Source organism: Delphinapterus leucas, chromosome 20 (assembly GCF_059928025.1).
Source record: "Delphinapterus leucas isolate spDelLeu-1000000601 "Yukka" chromosome 20, BTC_Dleu_Yukka2, whole genome shotgun sequence".
Classification (NCBI taxonomy): Eukaryota; Metazoa; Chordata; class Mammalia; order Artiodactyla; family Monodontidae; genus Delphinapterus; species Delphinapterus leucas.
The window spans coordinates 18,464,088-18,483,897 of NC_143148.1; the positions used below are offsets into that span (position 1 = coordinate 18,464,088).

Below are 19,810 nucleotides of genomic sequence, written 5' to 3' on the forward strand. Positions count from 1 at the left end.
ATTGCACAATGACCTGTCGAGGTAAAAGTGCGATGCAAACCTAGGTCTGGTGACACCAAAACCCGAGAACTAGGACTTTCTCGATTAAACAAAGAGGGTTTGTTTCCTTTGGCGGGGGGTGGAGTAGGGGTGGATGGGGGGGCGTCCAAGGGCTAGGTGTCCGAGCTTTGCAGGCTCACGTGAACCCCAGCAATGAAAAACTGATGCATGAACCAGATACCAAATTACAAATTTCCCACTGCACAGTCTGAGTGTGAAAGGTCCTCCTTGAATCCCCAGACAAGCTCCCACCTTGTGATCTGGACACCTTTTATTGTCAGGGCACCTGGGACCACCTTAAGCATATTAGGTCACTGGATAATTTCCACTTTCATGGGAGAATTTTAATCCAAGCCTAGAGATGGAAATTTTGCTCTGCTCCACCTTTAGAAAGAGCCTGTTAAAGCAGTCTTCTCTTTTATAGCTCCTTATTCGTTACTAACGGTTTCTCCACAATTGCTATTATAGTTGATCACCCATTTGTTATGTGTCCGGATGTGCATATAGACTATTGTTGAGCCTCATTTTCAAACTATCATTTTAATGTGGGATATTCCCTGGGGGAGAATCCAGAGAGGGCAACAGTAGTATTTAGGTTGATTTTTGTTGGCATCATTTTCTAAAGATGCAGATCCCTGTGTACTGACCGCATCCCAGAAACAGGAAACAAGACCACATGTTTAGAAAAACACAGAGGCCAAGGGAGAACACATGTACTGGCAGGTTGGGGGAGGGGGGTGGAGTCTGCCAAATTTCATCCATCTTGAGTCTCTGCATAATCCACAGTTAGGGACCCCTCCCTTACCTGCTTTCCCACTGCATGGCTCTCTGCTCTGAGACAATCATTTCACAATCTATTGTGGAGTCTAGGATGGCACCCTGGAGCCTGTGTTTTTAACAATCCCCCAACTTCTCCAGGTGATTTCAGTGCTTTAAGCCATGGGAAGCCGTTAAAAGGTGGTGACATGATTAAGTTCATACCTTCAAAGGTCACCCTGACAACAGCCTGATGACTCAATTGGATGGGGCTGTTCTGGAGGCCCGTGGAACGTGCTGGGGAAGAAATGGTGAAGGTCTAAACTATGAGAGTGGCTGTGAAGAGGGGGTGAGGTGGGAAGAAGGGAATGATTCACCAGAGAGTATTTAGGAGGTAGACTTGAGGTAATGTGGTAATTGGTTGAATATGCAGAGCAAGGGAAAAGAAGGAATTAAAGTTTTAGCTTGGGAGGTTGAAAACTCGGTGGCTTCAAACAATGAACATTTATTATCTCACAGTTTCTGTGGTTCAAGATTTCAAGAGCATCTTAGATGGGTTGTTCTGTCTCAGTATTTCACATGAGACTGGTGAGCATGTCAGCTGGGGCTTGGTTAGGGGCTGAGGGATCCATTTCTACAATGTCTCACTCATATGGCCGTTGGCCAGAGGCCTCAGTTCCTCACCATATTGGCCTCTCCATAGTGCTGCTTGGATGTCTTTGAGACATGGTAGTTAATGATCCAAGAGAGTGGAAGGAAGAAGTCATGATGCATGTCCTGACTTAGCCTCAGGAGTCACATTCCATCACTTCCACAGTATCCTATTGTTACACTGGTCAGCTCTATTCCGTGTGAGAGGGGACTACATGAAAACACCAGGTGGTAGGGATCATTGGTGGTCATCTTGGAGGCTGGCTACAACAGTGGATAAAAAAACCATCGAAGCATTAGGAGAAAACAGGTAAATTCCTCTATAGTCTTTGACTCAAAATCTAGAAGCATAAGGGAAAAGATTGATCAATTTGACACACTGTGCATATTTATAACTTTATTATGACAGAAGACACCATAAGAAAGTCCAAGATATAATAAACTGAGAAAATATCTCTAATGCCTATCACAAAGGACTGAGAAGAAAAAACCTCCAATTGTGTAGAAAATGGGCAAGAGATATGGAAAGACAGTTGGTTGTGATTTATGTAAGGTCACACGTGCAGCAAGTGTTGTTTGGAATCTGTCTCCAGACCTATTGGCGTGTCCTCCAAGTGTCCTGCTCCGCCCTGTTCTGCCAGGGGCACAGTGCCAGCTACTCCAGGCCTGACAGTAAGTGCACACAACCATCCCCTACTAGGGCTAGCAGTTACCATGTGCCACTTGATCACAAGAGTCATTTTGTTTATGACAACAGTTGCTTACTTCAGAGAAGGACACTTGACTCTTGGTTCTTATGTTCCACTGGTCTGGTCTTCCCCAGCTATCTTTACAATAACAAATGTTCTCATTTGATTAGAACATGCATGATCCTGAAAGAAAAAAAAACAACTTTCCAAACGTCATATTGTTTCTTACCTATAGCTCCAAGTGGACTTTTATTTCAATCTCTACTTCATTGAGCCCAAATTCATTTCTGTTATCCATTATTTATCACGTTTTTCAGTGGAAAAAGAAAGGAAGAGAATGCGGGGGCTAGCCATGGAGGGATGACTTCAGCTTGGAGAATCCACAGTAGCAGGAGAGTTTGTTCAGCCTGCCTAGAAACGAAGGCATGTCACTGCAGTTAAATGGAATTCACCTATGAATGACCAGCAACATCCAGTGCACCAAGAATCATCACATAAAAATGATTTCTCAAAATGTTTTTTGAAAAGGGTTTAAAAAAGGTTCACAATATGTTTTCTCAAAAATGCATAGATTCCACTTAGGTGACATTCTGGAAAAGGCAACACTGTAGGGACAGAAATCAGATCCTGGGGTGAGAGGAAAGGATTGCCTACAAAGGACATGGGGGAACTCTTGGGTGGTGATGAAAACATTCTATATCTTGATTGCAGCGGTGGATACATGGTTGTACACATTTGTCAAAACTCAAAACTGCACACCTAAGAAGGGTGAATGTTACTGTATTTAAATTATACCTCAATAAGTTTGACTTTTAAAATGTACAGATTCCAACTTCTAGATCAACCTGAATTTCCCTCTGTAACCTTGACCTTTTTATTACATACCTTCTTTCATTGACAAGTTTAGCTAGTTTTAATCTTCAAAATGATTTCCACCGATTTTACCTAAGTTATAGAAAGTTAATGTTTTCATATATATTGCTTCTTTTGTCCAACCGTCCCATTTTAGGCAGCCAACATTTATTGAGCCCTGTGCCTGCAAAAAGTCTTACCTCAATATCCCTATGAAGTATATCCTATTATTACTCCCATTGTAAGGATAAGGAAATTGAGGTCAGGGAAATTAATGAAAATCTTCAATAAGAATGGATCTGGGGCTTCCCTGGTGGCGCAGTGGTTGAGAGTCCGCCTGCCGATGCAGGGGACACGGGTTCGTGCCCCGGTCCGGGAAGATCCCACATGCCACGGAGCGGCTGGGCCCGTGAGCCATGGCCGCTGAACCTGCGCGTCCGGAGCCTGTGCTCCGCAATGGGAGAGGCCACAACAGTGAGAGGCCCGCGTAACACACACACACACACAAAAAAGAATGGATCTGAACTCAGGGGTACCCTATTCCATAGTCAGTGCTCCTAACCTCGATGCTATTCTGTCTTGATGCTGCATTTCAAAACGTGCTTCTGATTCCCTGCAGGTAAGATTCCAAAAGTTTTGCTTTGCCTGTTTGTGGCGCCTGGCGGGGTGGGGGAGGGGATGTGTGTTCTGAAATTGTTTCTCATTATAAATGAGACCCTGTTAAAATTTATATTTTAATAACTAATATTTTCTGTATGATAAGAACATTCAAACTTTTATTGTAAAAACAATATAACAATATTAAATATATATTGAAAAAATACCATTCGTAATTCCACCACCTTTACGTTTTCATTTCTGTATATTTCCTCTTAGATCTTCTCTATGTGCCTAACACATACCTACAGACAAAGGACATTCAAATTTGCTTTCTGACAACAGCATGTTAGAAGGACTCTTGAAAATCATTTTGCCAACAGGAGTTCTCATTTGGCTTGTTTACGTTTGTCATATAAGCCTTAAGGTTATAACATTCTAAACTGAAACACCAAAGAAGCAGGATGCCCAAGATCTCACAGTACTGCAATGAAAACACCCACAATCCTCTGTGTAATGAGATGAAAATAAGTAAATTAAAGAGAGGAATGCTTTCCCAGAAATCCATCTTGTGCTCATGGACAGAGAGCTGCAGCATGTGGTCAGTTCCTGCACCTTTGGTCAGTTCCTAAGAGCCAAAGAAACAGTATTTGAACATGACTTTGATCTACATTGACCACAGCCAAAGATCGTTTATGTGGAGACCTACTATTCTTCCTGGATTCCATCCTGCATTAAAAGATGAGTATAACTGTATTGTAGAAAAGCACCTGGAGATATACAATCCTGGAGTCTTTCTGAATATCTCTTTATGTAATGAAATCTGTGAAGGGTAAATATGTTGATCAGGATATTCACTTCAATTTAAATGTGCATGAAGAAGATTAAGAATATCTTAAAAACTCATAAGAGTTGGGCTTCCCTGGAGGCACAGTGGTTGAGCGTCCGCCTGCCGATGCAGGGAACGCGGGTTCGTGCCTCGGTCTGGGAGGATCCCACATGCCGCGGTAGCGGCTGGGCCCGTGAGCCATGGCCGCTGAGCCTGCGCGTCCGGAGCCTGTGCTCCGCAACGGGAGAGGCCGCAACAGTGGGAAGCCCGCATACCGCAAAAAAAAAAAAAAAAAAAAGGAGTTGATAGCTGAATCATTTGAGGGTGCCTTTTTCAACTAAGTTATAAATGCTGCACGTTATCTTTAATTTTTAATTATTAATAGCCATTTAGTTAGACGTGTCATTCAAACAGTAGACACGGAGCATTTAATTCCAACTAGGATCTGTTGCCATATACAAAACAGCCCATGCTGTGCTAATTTCCCAAAATCAGGCAGCCAATGCAATTATACTTCTGAGGGCACCAGGTCAGTTACAGAACAGGATTCTCTCTGACTCCATGACAAATGATGGGATTTCACATCTGTAATTTACCAGAATCAGTTTAGATTGCTGGGTAAAACAAACTGTTTAATAAACACTAGGCTTTCTTGGACTCAGACTTAGAGTCTGAATTTAAATTCCTAATCTAATTTAAACACTATAAATAAGTAGCTATAAATCTAATTTAAACACTATAAATAAGTAGCATTTATACAAATTTGCTTTTAAGTCCAGACACTAATTCTGATGTGGACTAAAATCGCAGTAAGCTTCTGATTTTTAAAATTCATATGGAATTTTACCAACAGACTAATTTTGGACAAACTAAGATTCCATTTCCATACACACCAAAACCAACAATGACAACCCCCTCCCCACCAAAACCCCAAACAAAACAACCCTTTTTCGTTTAACTGCATTCTATTAAATGTTTTAAGCCCTGGAAGGGAACTTTGAGTTAATCAGTTGCCCGCCCCCCCCCCCCATTTCAAAGATGAGGGAAGTGAGGCACAGGGAGGTCAGTGACTTGTCTGAGGTACTCAGAGAGAAAGGCAGAGCCCTGCCCATCACAGCTGGTCCCACGTTGCAGGAGGAGGCATTCCTCAAAGGAAGGCAGAGGCCACTCCTACAGCACTTTTGTTTCTTAGCCTGCCTTGCAGGATCACACTTTGGGGCTTGTACCCTTCACAAACATTCATTACAGAACAGAGAACTGCATTCTGAGAAGTAACTGTGTAGCTAAAAATGTATCAATGTGCACATTGAAAAGGAAAATGCAGCATGATCAGGGTCCTCATGCAAACTAGAACTCTCTTCAACCCAAACTGCTTTTTAGTCATTGGACAGGACACATCTCTTATGTAGCTTATTGTAAACCTTAGGTAAATTGTGAAGTTTATGCTCTAATTTGACTTACCAAAAATATTTTCCCTTGTGGCATTTAAAAGCATACATTCTTAGAGAACAGGAGAAAAGAATTTGCCAGGCATATTTTTCTTCTACAAACATTATCATGTTCTCTGTTTTTTTTTCTAATAGGAATAGTTGAAAGTTCCTGTGATAAGTGCCTTGGCATTCCAAGTTCTTGTCTTCTCAGTATCAGATAAAGCTGTGCTATTTTCCTAAAAGAGAAGCCAGGCATGTTTTCTCTTACAGGTATTAACTTTACAAGAGATTTATAATAGCACTTAACTTTTGAGGTAAAGATCTATCCTTTAACTTGTACCTTTAATTTAGGAAAGTAGACTCTAACACTGACCATTATCATATATACCCTATATTAAATATTTGTAATTTTTTCATCACTTGTATCATGGTATAAGATCATAACATGGTATAAGATGACTTTCATCACTTGTATCATGGTATAAGATCATAACAACTATTTTTAGAAAATTAATGACTTTGATATCCAACACCTACATTGAATCAGGCTTCTACCAGAAAGCAACCTCTTGAATTATACATAGAAATGAGAGCAGGGAGATATTGCTGTTATTGAGCAACCTATTGCTCAAGCAGAAAGTGACTTTGCTTACATCATATAGCAAAAGTCCTGTCAGGCAATATTATGACTCCAAGTAATGCCAACTATTACAAATGCTTAACATTTCCAAAGAGTTGTATAGGTTAACATGTCCACAGGATAAATACGTTTATTGTCATTCAGCTTTTTTGGTGTGTGTGCAATGCTTTATCACTAAGTTCAGTGAGCAGAGGATTCTCAGAACCAGGTACACATCTGATTGCCCATGTAAGTAAATACTCAAGGATCTGCCAAGTGGGTGGAAAGGGCGAAAACAAAAAAATTTTGCTTGTCCCGATTGATCTCTATGGATTACACAACTTCCACGCTTGATCTTAGCCAAAAGGCAGAGAAGCAATGGATTACACAACTTCTGATGGGTTGTTTCTTTAATAGATTCTGATGAATCATGACCCAAAACTCGTTGATAAGGACAAAGAATCACAGTTTTAGAGACAACAGAATATATTTAGGGATATTTTCCAACACTGGGTCACAATATGCCCCAGCCTCTTTTTTTTTTTTTTAAAGATTTAATTTTATTTATTTTTGGTTGCATTAGGTCTTCGTTGTGGTGCGCGGGCTTCTCATTGTGGTGGCTACTCTTGTTGCGGAGCACGGGCTCTAGGCGCGAGGGCTTCAGTAGTTGCAGCACTCGGGCTCAGTAGTTGTGGTCCACAGGCTCTAGAGCACAGGCTCACTAGTTGTGGCGCATGGGCTTAGTTACTCCACAGCACATGGGATCTTCCTGCACTAGGGATCGAACCCGTGTCCCCTGCAATGGCAGGTGGGTTCTTATCCACTGAGCCACCAGGGAAGTCCCCCCAGCCTCCCCTTACCTGAAAGAAATGAGACTTTGGGGAAGGTGACAGAGATCCTGTGTTGTGTTGCATGTGGGATGAGGAAGAGGGGAGTTAGAAGACTTTCTATGTCATTTCTGAAGGTACCCTGGGAAGGCAGGTGTAAAAAGAATTTGACATGGCCCAATTCAGTCACCCAGATCGGATGAAGCAGGAGTTCCTTTTATTAGTTATTGTTATAGAACTCTTAATCGGCTTAAGACTTCTGGGTCTTTTAAAACCATTATCACAGAAACACGCAAACAGATCCTCTGCTTTCACTATCTACAGTACTGGAATCTGTGTGCTCAGGAGGAGTGGGAGTGGGAGTGGGTGATCAAGGCTGGGAGGGTGGCCCGTCGGTCTGGGTGCCCAGACAGCACTACTGCTGCTATTTGCTTCTGACCCTTGACCCTCCAAACTGCCCTTGTGAAAACTTGCCAATTCCCTCCTCCTAGTCCCCTTTCTCACTTCTGGGGTGAAAAAGAGAGAAAAGAAAAATCCGTGTCACTTTTCAGCCAAACCAATCTCTGGGTTTTATTCCAAACTACCTTCAGAGTTAAACGCATCTGTTTTCTCAGCCTTACTTCCCCAACAAGGCTCTCTCTGATCCACAGGTGGGAGCTCTGTGCTCAGGCAAATTCAGGCAGTGCTCAGGCAAATTCCAGCCTGGGACCTAAGGTGTTTACCACATTTCCTTATTTACTGCCACAAAGAGGCTAGGGCCACCTAACTTCTGTCATCTACATCTGTGGTTCCAGTAGTTTATGCTATGATCTCCTGCCTTAAGAAGATAGATTTTAAAAATAGGTGGAGATGTATGTTTAGCAATCTAAGTATATAAGTAAAGACACTGTGTATGACTCATTGGCACCCGTATGAATTCGTGGCCAAATGTCCTTTATAAAAAAAAAACAGCTTTGACAGTACACAATGTGGCTACAGGATTTTTCTAACAAATGATTTTTGTTTTAATCTCCTTAAATTTGAAGTTAAAGCTGTTACATTCTAACCCAGTCTCAGGGCTAACTGGCTCAAGACCTCTGTGCCCAGTGATGCCCCACTTGACCCTCTCAGGGGGCAGTGTCCAGGTCAGGGAGCTATGCAGCTCCCTCCAAAGCCAGCTCTCCTACTGGCCAGCAAGCAAATTCCAAGGGATAGATAGGATTAAGGGCTCCAAAGAGGATTCCCCAGCCCTCCCCCAAAGGAGGATAAAAACTCTAGTCTAGTTCTGGAACAAAAATAAGCCCCAGCTAAGGAGAAAGTGCCTGTTTAGATAGCCGGTGGCCCTTCCCAAAGCTTGCACCCCTTCCAGACTGACTGGGCAGAGCCCTTTTCAATAGGCAAGGGTGTGCAGAAGTGTGCAATCGTGTGCTAAAAGAAAGCATGTTGCATGAACTTCTATTTGCACACTCTCCTAAGCTTAGGCTCCAAAGGATTAAGGTAATAAAAACTGCTTACCTCTTATTGCAATTTGTTTTCTCGTCTAGAAAACAAACCCAACACACACACACAGGCCAAAACACACTTCATTTCACCTCACCCTCTTTCCAAACTGCCCCACTCGGAGAATGGGAATCACTGGCAGGGGTGGGGACACCAAGCTCAGACTCAGTGTAAACACGCCCCTGCAGCACAGGCGGTAACCTATTAACTCGGAGGAATCTCCGCTCACTACGAACGGTTTTCTATTAATAGGGGATAAAGCTCCTGCATACATTAGCGGTAATGACCCGGTGGCCCGCGCAAAATTAACTCCTCCCGGGCCATCAAGAGGAAGCCATGTTCTGCCCAGGCAGATGTGTGCTTGAAACGCGCGTATAAACATACACGTACACACGCAGGGTTTTAGAACCGCTCCCCTTAAACATGCCAGATCCCACTCTCATCCCTAGTCCTGGCGGTTGCAGATGTTCTCTGAGGGGTGTCTCCGGGTAGCGAGTAGTGGCGGCGGAGGTCGTTCGCGTATGGGTCAACTCAGCTTCGCCACACACACGGCCAAGGCCACAGCCGCCAGCAGCACGGCGCTGAAGATGGTGGCGGCCAGGGCCTTGCTCAGGTCGCAGGGCCCCGTGCGCTGCTCTACGGACACACCGCGCATCGAGGAGACGTCGGCGCTGGGCCTGGCCAGGAGCTCGGCGCCTGCCGCCTGCCGGGCCTGCACCGTCCAGCGGGGCACGTTGACCTTCATCTCCATATCGTGGATCATCTCGCCCACCTGAAGGATCTCCCGCTCCAGCTGGTGAAGGTCTTCCACGTCGAAGCCGCGCTCCGCCTCGTGCCGCAGGCTGCGGGCGCTCAGGGCGCGCGCCGCTACGTTCGCTGCGCCGCCTTCCACCCCGGTACGCACGAGCGGCCGCAGCGGCTTATTCAGCGGGAACTCGGTGCCCAAGGTCAGCGCACGCCGCATGTCCGCTTCCAGCAGGTCCAGGCAGCCAGAGAAGGCCACCCAGAGGCGCTCGAACTCGGCACGTTCCTCAGCGCCCAGGCCCCGGTCGCGCAGCGGAGCTGTCAGTCGGGCGCGGATGGCCACCGCCAGCTCTTGCGCCTTCTGGCGCGTCTTCTGAAGCTCCTCTCGCAGGTTCTGCGAGTCCGCGGAGCCGCCGACGGTCAGTACCAGGTGGTGGTAGCATGCAGTCGCCTTATTGAGCGCGTCCAGTAGTGCCTTGCACTCCTCCTTCGCCATGGCGCTGCTCTCCGGCGCAGCCCGGCCGCCTGCGCCCCTCTCAGCCTCACGCCCTCAGTACAGCAGGACACAGCCAGCCCCGACGGCGTCCCCTGGACAGGCGGCCCGAGCACTCCTCATGGCCTGAGAGGAGCTAGCCACTGCCGCTGCTGTCTACAGAGCCGCTCAGGATCCACGACGTGCGCTTCCGCGGACTCGGCGCGGAGAGAGAGCCCCGTTAGCTGTTTCCCGTCCCCTCGTCCATCCTCCCCAGGTGCCCTCCTAGTCACACGCCGAATCTCTGCGCAGTCCTCGCCTCCACGGTAGCCACCCGCGAAGCCCGGGTTGCGGTCGCCATCCTCCTCCGGTGCAGTCGCCAGGGCTAGCGGGCCGCGGAGCCGCGCCCTCCGCCTTAGCTGCTGCCAAGGGCGGCCGGGTAGGGTTTCTTAGGATCCGCCCACCCCCTCCCGTCCTCGCTGGGCGCTTTCATCCCCTGGACCAGGGATAGGCGGGGCCCCACGCGGGAGGTCACGTGTAGGTCCCCCATCTCCCCCTCCGCACCCCATTACGGTCTGGAATATTAGCGCTCGTAAGATCCAATCCTCTGTTTTACGGAAGGGGAAACTGAGGCTCGATAAAAAAAAAAAAAAAGGGGGCTAAGATCACGCCACGTCCATGCAAGTGAAGAGGCTAGAACCCAGATACCCTGACTCTTAGACCCTGCCAGCGACGGGAGTGGTATGCCTCGTAGGATTGGGCACCTCCGTCTCCCAAAACGAGCAGTAAAGGGCGATCTGCGGGGCGGGACGGCTCCCAAAATCTCCCCTTCCTAGTCCAGCCCGCTTTCCAGCAACAGAGCTTGGACCCCACCCCTTGGATCAGATCTGCTCTCGGCCCCGCCCCCTCCCGTTCCGGGCACGCGCAGTCGGTGGCTCTGGGCTGGTCCAGCCTGAGTAGGAAGTGCTGTGTGCCTCCTGAGCCCCACCCCCGGCTGGGCGGACTCAATGATTGCTCTGCGCACGCGTCACTCTGAATAAAGGCGACCTCTCATTGGGCTGACCAGAGATCTTGAGGCGCGGCTCCGCCCGACGGGGGTGGGCGGTGGAGCAGATCTGCGGCGTTGGGGTGGTGGGCCTGAGGTCTGAACCGAGGGGCCGGGAGGGGGTCGGCGCCGCTCTGGGAAGAGCGGGGAGTGAAACTATGTAGCCTTTTAAGTAAGTGTCCTCCCTCCTGTCTCCTCCCGCGCCCTCCTTCCCTCGGGACTGCTGCGCCTCGGGGCCCAGAGGCCGGGCGGGGCCCCGGAGCTGGAAGGGGGAGGGGCTCTTTCCTTTCCTCAGCCGGCGCCCCAAGCTGGGCTGGCGGCCTCCCGGGCGGCCTCCAGGGCCCCGGCCCATCGCCGGGTGGACTGCCCCGCCCGGGCTCTCCGGCTCCTGTCCTCAGCCGGGCTCGCTCTGCCCCTCTGGTGTGTTTGCGGGGCTAGGGGTGGGGTTGGCGAAGAATGTGCCCTCTGACTCCCGCGGCTCCAGGACAGGTCAGCAGGTCCGGGATCCCGGGAGCTCAGACTTGGGGCACCACTGTCGTTCACGGGCTGGGTGGCCTCCGCGGTTTAAGGGAGGCCTGGCGGGGCGGGTGGAGGGGAGGGTGGGGGTGGGGGTCCGGAGCATCGGGTCGAGCTGTCGTGGTCCCCGCGGTAATAAAAGCGCGCGGGAGAGAGGAGGGAATCCCTGCTAGCCTGCCTCTCATGGGGCGGGGTCTCGTCTTCCTCCTGGGTAAAGATTTCTCCAGGAAAACTATGAAGCACCAAGAGGTGTTCCGGACTCTGGGTCTGTTCACTTCTTTTCGTTGAAAATGGACTGCCCGTAGGCTCGAGAGGAAGGCCGTGCCGCTCTGGCCGACTCTGGAGGTGCTGGGGACGTGGGCACTCGCGGCCCGTGCAGGGCCACGGGAGCAAGTGGCGCGTCTTCATTGAGGATTTAGGACATTGAGGGAATGAGGGGCAGGGGAGACTGTAGGGACTATTAGTTTGCCATGCGAGCTGGAATTTTCCAAGTCTGTGGGTTTTAGGGAGAGAGGCCCCTATTTTGATTAAGTAATGTACCCTCCCACCAGCCCTAGAGAAGAGCGGCATCTCATTAGCGGGATATTTACATTTCCAGGCCGCCTTGCCGGGCCTGATGTTGAGGCAGCCCCCCGGCGTCCAGAGCGCTAGGTTCAGGGCTCGTTCTCACTCAGCAGTCTGTCCTTTAATTGGTTGTTTCACTGGTGGTTTGTGGCCAGGGTTGGGTGGTACTCTGGCCCTTGGCCATTCTCTGAGTTGGAGGGTCCCAGCCACCTATGGGCCAAATGGGGCCTTGACAGAGGAAGAGTAGTTTTTAGGACAAAATCGGTAAAAGAAGGGAGAGCGCATCTCTTTGGGGAGCTCTGGGGACAGCAGAGGGAGATGAAGCTGCAGAGGTGGGCAGGAGGCCAGGAGTGAGAGGCCCTCCATGCCATGCAGAGAAGTTGAGAGTTCATCTGGTAGGGAGTGGAGGGGAAGTCATTGAAGAATCCTGCACAGACTTCAGTGTTGGAAAGATCACTTTGTGTCTTTCAGGTGGACAGGTCTGTGGTGAATCAAGAGGCAGGGCCTGTCGGCCTCAGAGGGAGAAGTGCAGGATGGGAGGAGACACAGGTACTTCTCAGGAGCCCTAGTGGCAGGAAAACAGTTGGGCCGCTGAAGCTGGGTGGATACCTTGGGTGAGTTCTCCTCACCTTGGCTTGTCACCTGAAATAATCCCACCTGGTAGCACTGCCGGGAGAGCAGCAGTAAGTGTCTGCATAGAGCCTTGGGTCAAGGTCTCGATTGTGCCTCCTTGTGGCTCTTGGACTGTGTTGCCCTCATGAGGGTGGCTGCTGGGGCTTTGCTCTTCACATGTCTGCCTCTGTTAGTGTTTCTGTCAGGGCTGTCCCTCTGTTTATGAAGTGCCAGGATTAGGTGGGTGTCCAGTAACTTCCTCCTTTCCTAGGGGAGCAGGGGAATGTGACCATGCGATGATAGGTACCAGATCTAGAAAGGATTCAGACCCGAACAATTGGACATGATTTGTCCTGAGGTTGCTTCCACATCCGAGAGACACTGAGCAGTGGTCCTTGGAGTTCCTGCCCTCCTGCCCAAAATACTGGCAGGGATGTGGGTGCTGGTGGCTCCCCTGCAATTCTAGGAGCAGGGTGATGGAGTGGCATTCCAAGGGGCAGTTATGCTCCTCCAAACTTCCCCCGCTCTGTGAGTGGTCACAGACCTCTTCCAGCCCTGAGGCCTTCTCTCCTACCGTGATCTTACACATTCCAGCAGTCATTGTGTTTAGCCAGCTCTGAGCATGTTCGTTTTTCTGGCTTTTGGCCAGTGCCTGCAGGACCGCCTGGGGCCAGCCCCTCACCCTCCCCTGCGTCTGGGCGGTGGATTTCCAGCTTCTGTGACAGATGATCCCTTCCTGGGAGCTTGATCTTTTTCTAACACGTCACTATCATTTTGTTCAAGTGGGGTCAGCAGTTACTGCATGCCTGCAGTGAGCCAGGCAGCGAGGCTGCATAGTGCTTTGAAGAAGAGCTTTGAGAGACATATGGGCAGGAGCCATAGACATTACAGGCCAGAAGGACACAAGTGACGGTAGTACCACACGTTACATCATAAAATTGCTTCCATTTGGTATTAAACATAGATGGATAAAAAGTTTTCCCTTTAGGCCTTTTCCTTCTGAGTCACAAATTAAGCCAGTTGGAGAATATGCCTGGTCGGGGTCTTTGGTCAGAGCCCTGGCAGGGCAGGAGAAGCCACAGCAGTGAGATTTCAGCAGGGAGTGCATCTCTGGGAGGTGCAGACTTTCCTGGGCTGGATTCTGCTGAGCCAGGCTGCACGCTGTCACCAGATGGTCCCTGACAACCCAGACTCATCCGGGCTGGCAGGACGGTTGAAGACCACAAAACCACGAGTGCACACCGCCTCCTAAAATGCCCAGAACCGGTCTGAGGCCTCACTTGGCGGTCTTGTTCAGAGTAACCTCAGATAACTCACGTGCAGGGTTATTTGGTATCTCTGACTGACTTCACTGGATTTTCTATAAATCATTCCATCATTTGCACTTAGGAAGGGGTGGAATTTTTTTCTTTAAGGAGTTTTACATATGAGGATTCACATGTCTTTCCAGTTTTACAAGGAAAAGTCAGTTTACTTTACATGTTATTCAATATTTTAAAATATAAAACCAATTCTTGCAAGTAAACTTGTCAGATTATTTTAAAGCACGTACACCTATATAAGAATTCAACTCTGGCATTAAGCATTATTACATATTTTTAACACTGGGACAGAAAGGTCGAGAACAGTGCTGGACAGAGGTCTCTGAATCCCTACTCCTGGACAGAGGATCCAGTCATTGGCATCCAGGAGACTGATGCCCAAGAGAGAGCAGATGACTTGGATTGAAAACCAGCCAGCTCCATCTCATTCACGAGCAATGCTTGCTGAGAGTCTTGTGTGTTTACACCATTCATGCGTTTGAACTGAATGTTTTAATGTGGCATTCAGGGCCCTTCCCTTCCCATGCTGCCCCTCTCTGACCTGCTCTGTTTGGATTCTTAATATTTCTCAGAGCTCATTTTCACATCTAGTCAAAAAAAGTTTATTCTTGAGTTTTCTTTGCTCACCAGGAACCTGTTCCCGCCTCCTGACCCTTTGGCCCTGCTCTGGTCCCTGCCAAGGATGCCTCCCACCCTCCGCACCCCAAACCCTTCCCTGTTGCTCCCTTCTCTATCTCGTCCTTACCTCTCCTGGCACTGTTCTGTTTTTGTTTTGTTTTATTATTATTATTTTTTAACTCTTCTTGCTTCCCAGTTAGGTGGTTAGTTCCTCCATCAAAGCCCATCTTGGGGGCAGGGGTGTTGCTGCTCTGCCAGCATCTTGTCTGAGGAGCAAGGAGGAGTGTCCCTTCCCAGCTTTAGTCTGACCTTGTCGCATCCTGTTTCTCATGTGGTTTTTATGTAAGGCATCTTTACTTTTGTGCTCCGCCATTGTAGAACCAGCTGTGTCGGGAACTAGGAAGAATTTTGTTTTCTTGTGACCCTGTCCTAGCAAAATTATATTATCCAGTTGTTCTGGTAGAGACTCATAAAATGATTATCTGGGTTCCAGTAATAATTGAATTCAACAATTCAAATACCTGAATGGTTGCAGAGCTGGGGCCTGTGAAGGGATTATACGTAGCCATTTTCATGCTAGGCTCTTCTCCCTAAGAGGATCTGCAGGGAGCTCAGGGGCCTTCTTTAGGCAGTCCCCAGGATGGCTTGCAGCTAAGACAGCTCAGGCTGGACCAGACCGAGGGAATTTGATGCTGAGCCTGTGTGGCTGTCATGGGGACTTTTCCTTTAGGAGAAATGAAGTGTGGAGTCTGTGCATCTGTGGCTCATGAAATAACCCCTAATCCAGGCATAATTATTTTACATGATGAGTGTAGTGGTTAAAGGGATGGGTGTTAGAATAAATTCTGACATCTGTCTAACCTGGAGTTGGCCAGCTGACCCTCAGTTTCTTCATCTGTGACATGGAGCTAATGATACCTATGGTTATTGTGAGCATTAGTTATAGTTAATTATCTATGGTTATTGTGAACATTAAAATGGGATGAGGATGTATAGATGTCATCACGGTGCCTGACCAAGGATGCTCTCAAATGGTGGCTGTTTTTAACATTAGCTATAAGGAATAGAATTCATAATGCACTTATGCGTACTGTTCTGGTGTTTTCCCAAAGAGGTGTTTGGGAATACTGTTACATAATGAGAAAGTAATTCAGTTTTTCACTCATATTTCATTCATCTGATTGTATCAAGGGTAAGTTTACTTGATGCTCTTTAATAGTTGCTAATTTTCTTCTTTTAATGAAGAGAAGAGGCCTCAGGCTCAAGTTCAGAACCTTTGGCAGGCAGTGGTATGTAGCCAGATTTTAAATAATGTCAATTGGATATACAATTTTAAATTTTAAGATGATCTTAATGGGAAGTGATACTATTTTTCCATTTAAAGTAGTAATAAGAGTTCTTTTACAAATAAATTTTAAATGGGAGTAGGTGTTTGAAGGAAAATGTCAAACTTTAACAATAGGGCCATTGTGCACAAGTGTACAGGTTATTTATTGCACAGGTGTCCTGCCCGGGGGAGGAGAGGTGTTGGCAAACTAGGCTGATATATATAGCCTATGAATTGCTTACTAAGCCATGTGCCGTGGCACAGGACTGTACCTACTGGGAAGATGGGGTGCCTTTTTGTAATTCTCACAAAGGCACCATGTGGGCTAGCAGAAAGTGGCAGTACATTGGTGTGCAGTGTAGCAAAAATAGTGAAGGTAGCATGTAAATGGGAATCCTGCAAGACAGGTATTCATATTCTCCATTGTACAGACTAAGATGGAGGCTCGGAGAGGTGAAATGACATGGCTAAAACTCTGACTTCTTTTCTGTGCCCATTTTTCATATTCCTCTCTCACAGTTCAGTAAAACCACACTGATGTATGGTAAGGGGAGCAGACCAGGGGCATTGGAGGCCCCATTCACAACAGGAGCAAATCTATACAGAATATATAAATAATGTCTAATAAAAGTTTTATATGATCTATGATCTTTAATGAAGAAAATTTAATTGGAGGACATAAAAGAGGATGAAGGTGGAAAGATATACCATGTTCATGGATGATAAGATTCATTATTATAAAGACGTTGGCTCTCCAGTCCATAAATTTAGTACAGTTCCAATAAAAATCCCAATAGGAATTTTCATGGAATTGATAAGCTGACTCTAGTTCATGTGATATCATAAAGAATTAGGAATAACCAAGTAATTTTGGAGAACAAGGGGAGAGGCCTTCCTCTATGAGATGTCAAGGCTTATTATGAAGCTGTAGTCATGTAAATGAATGTGGTCTAGCCCTTCCCCATCCAATGTAATAGCTACTAGCCACATGAGGCTATTAAGCACTTGAAATGAGGCTAGTATGAATTGAGGAGTAAAATACACATCAAATTTTGAAGAGTTAGTAGAAGTAAAAAGAATGTAAAATATGTCAATAATTTTAAAGTATTGATCACATGTTGGAAATGTATTTTGGCTGTATTAGGGTAAATAAAATATATAATTTAATTTCACCTTTTTAAAATATGGCTACTAGAAAATTTTAAATAACATGTAATTATGCATAATGTGTATGTAATTACCTTTCTCACATAAATTTGTTGGATGGCGCTGGTCAAGACCATTGAAACAGAATAGAGCCCAGAAATAGGCCAAACATATATGGGAACTTGGAGTATGACAAAGGCAGCATTATCAGCTAGTGTGAAAGGGATAAAATATATAAAAGATGATAATGGGAGAGTTGGCTTATGCTATGGACTGAATGTGTCCCCCCAGCCCCAACCCAAATTCATATGTTGAAGCCCTAATCCTTAATGTGATGGTATTTGGAGATGGGGCTTTGGGTCCTAACTGGGGCTAGATTAGGTCATGAAGATGGGGCCCTAATGATGGAATTAGTCACCTTACAAAAAGAGGAAGAGACAGGAGAACTCTTTCTCTGCCATGAGGATACAGTGAGAAGGTGGCCATCTACGGTACAGGAAGTGGGCCCTTACCAAGAACCAAATCTACTAGCACCTTGATTTTGGACTTCCCAGTTTCCAGAACTGTGAGGAATAAATGTTTGTTGTTTGAACCCCCCAGTCTATTGTATTTAGTTATCAGAGCCTAAGCAGACTAAGATAGCTCACCTTCAGAAAAAAATTAAATTAGATGCCCAATTTATAGCATATATAAAAATAAAGATGACTTGAAGACCTAAAAATGAAAACCTTTAAGATTCTTAGAAATTACAGGGACTATTTTTGTGGCCTTGGAGTTGAAAAGGATGTGGTTTCAGGTAGCCTTTGCTGCATAACCAACCAGCCCCCAAATTAGTGACTTAAAACTGCTACAATTTATTATGTCCTATTAATCTGTGGGCTGGCAAGGTGGTTCTTCTGCTAGTCTCACCTGGGCTCACTCATGTGGTTGCATTCAGCTGGTGGGTTGGCTGTCCTCACTGGACTACCTGGGCCTCTCTCTCCCCACATGGGTTTTCATCCCATGGGCTTCTCCATTGCATGGTGGTCTCAGGGTGCCGAACGAATGAGAGTGAAATTTGCAAGGCCTCTTGAGGTTGATACTCAGAAATCACAGAGCATCAATTCTGTCTGTCGGTTAGTTAAAGCAAATCACAGGGATGGCTTAAATTCAAGGGGTGGGGAAATAGACCTCACCTTCTCAGAGGGGGAATAGTGAAGTCAGTTTAGAAAGGGGCATGCCGAGATGATAGATAGGCTTTCCTTAGATCCCCAAAGCACCGACCAGTAAAGGCAAAGACGGACAGGTTCAATCACGTTAAAATCAAGCACTTTTTGAGAGAGTGGCATGGACATATATACACTACCAAAAGTAAAATAGATAGCTAGTGGGAAGCAGCCGCATAGCACAGGGAGATCAGCTGGGTGCTTTGTGACCACCTAGAGGGGTGGGATAGGGAGGGTGGGAGGGAGACGCAAGAGGGAGGGGATATGGGGATGTATGTATATGTATAGCTGATTCACTTTGTTATACAGCAGAAACTAACAACAATGTAGAGCAATTATACTCCAATAAAGATGTTAAAAAAAAAAATCAAGCACTTTTATTTCTGAAAACACCCAGTAGGAAAAATGAAGAAACAAGTCACAGATTGGGAGAAGATATTTGCAACATCTTTTGGTGTCCAGATATGTAAAGAACTACCAATCATAAGAAAAAGGCCAAGAACCCATTAGAAGAGTGGTCAAAAGACATGATAAGGTAATTTATAGAATGTAAGGAAATGATGTTCCACTTCATTAGAGAAATGAAAATTAGAAACAGTGAAATACTATTGTATACTCAGACTGGCGGAAATGAGCTAGCCTGACGTTACTAAGAAGCGTTGGCTAGGATGTGACATGAAGAAGGGAAATGCTCATTGACTTTGCATGGAGGTTGGAAGTGGTCCAGCATTGTCAGCATCTGGGGAAGGTGCAGGTGGATGCATGCCGCAGTGTCTCTCCTAGCGACATTCCTGGATGTGTGCTCCAGGAACACATAAGGGTATAAGAACGTTCATTTTAGCATTGTTTTTAATTCTGAAAATGTGGAAGCAACTTAAGTATAGGATGTTAGATAAATAAATTGTGTCATGTTCACTTATTACTGTACAGCAGAAATTAGTGAATGAATGGGAGCTGTATGGATCAGCACGGCTAGAACTTGAAAGCATAATGGTGATTGAAAAGCGTATGTTCCAAACTAGTAGTGTGATACCATTTATGTAGATTTTGGAGCCCATAAAACAAGACTTTAGGACTTCTCTGGTGGCGCAGTGGTTAAGAATCCGCCTGCCAATGCAGGGGACATGGGTTCGAGCCCTGGTCCGGGAAGATCCCACATGCCGTGGAGCAACTAAGCCCGTGTGCCACAACTAATTAGCCTGTGCTCTAGAGCCGCAAGCCACAACTACTGAGCCTGCGTGCCACAACTACTGAAGCCCACACACTTAGAGCCCATGCTCCGCAACTAGAGAAGCCACCACAATGCGAAGCCCATGCACCACAACAAAGAGTAGGCCCAGCCCGCCACAACTAGAGAAAGCCTGTGCACAGCAACAAAGACCCAACACAGCCAAAAAATAAATATTTTAGAAAACAAGATTTTATATTACTTATGAATACATGAGTTTAAAAAGGAGTACAAACATGAGCA

General features: G+C 46.6%; 2 protein-coding genes across 15 annotated transcripts in view; one reads left to right on the forward strand and one right to left on the reverse strand.

The window, feature by feature from the left end:
• Window positions 1–5,456: 5,456 nt before the first annotated feature.
• RGS9BP (regulator of G protein signaling 9 binding protein) lies at window positions 5,457–10,973 on the reverse strand. Its single transcript, XM_022585845.3, has one exon. It carries the CDS (start codon window positions 10,006–10,008, stop codon window positions 9,295–9,297), a length of 714 nt encoding a protein of 237 aa, XP_022441553.1. The 5' UTR covers window positions 10,009–10,973; the 3' UTR covers window positions 5,457–9,294.
• Window positions 10,974–11,096: 123 nt separating this feature from the next.
• ANKRD27 (ankyrin repeat domain 27) overlaps window positions 11,097–19,810 on the forward strand; it is a 53,465-nt gene continuing 44,751 nt past the window's right edge. For 11 of the 14 annotated variants that reach the window (XM_089902953.1, XM_022585855.2, XM_089902948.1 and 8 more), the window contains exons 1-2: window positions 11,097–11,201; window positions 18,737–18,874. The gene's annotated coding sequence lies outside the window, so the exon portion shown is untranslated. Of the gene's footprint in view, window positions 11,202–12,580; window positions 12,793–18,736; window positions 18,875–19,810 lie in introns of those variants that run through there. The other 3 variants (XM_089902949.1, XM_089902951.1, XM_089902950.1) reach the window with 3 other exon arrangements.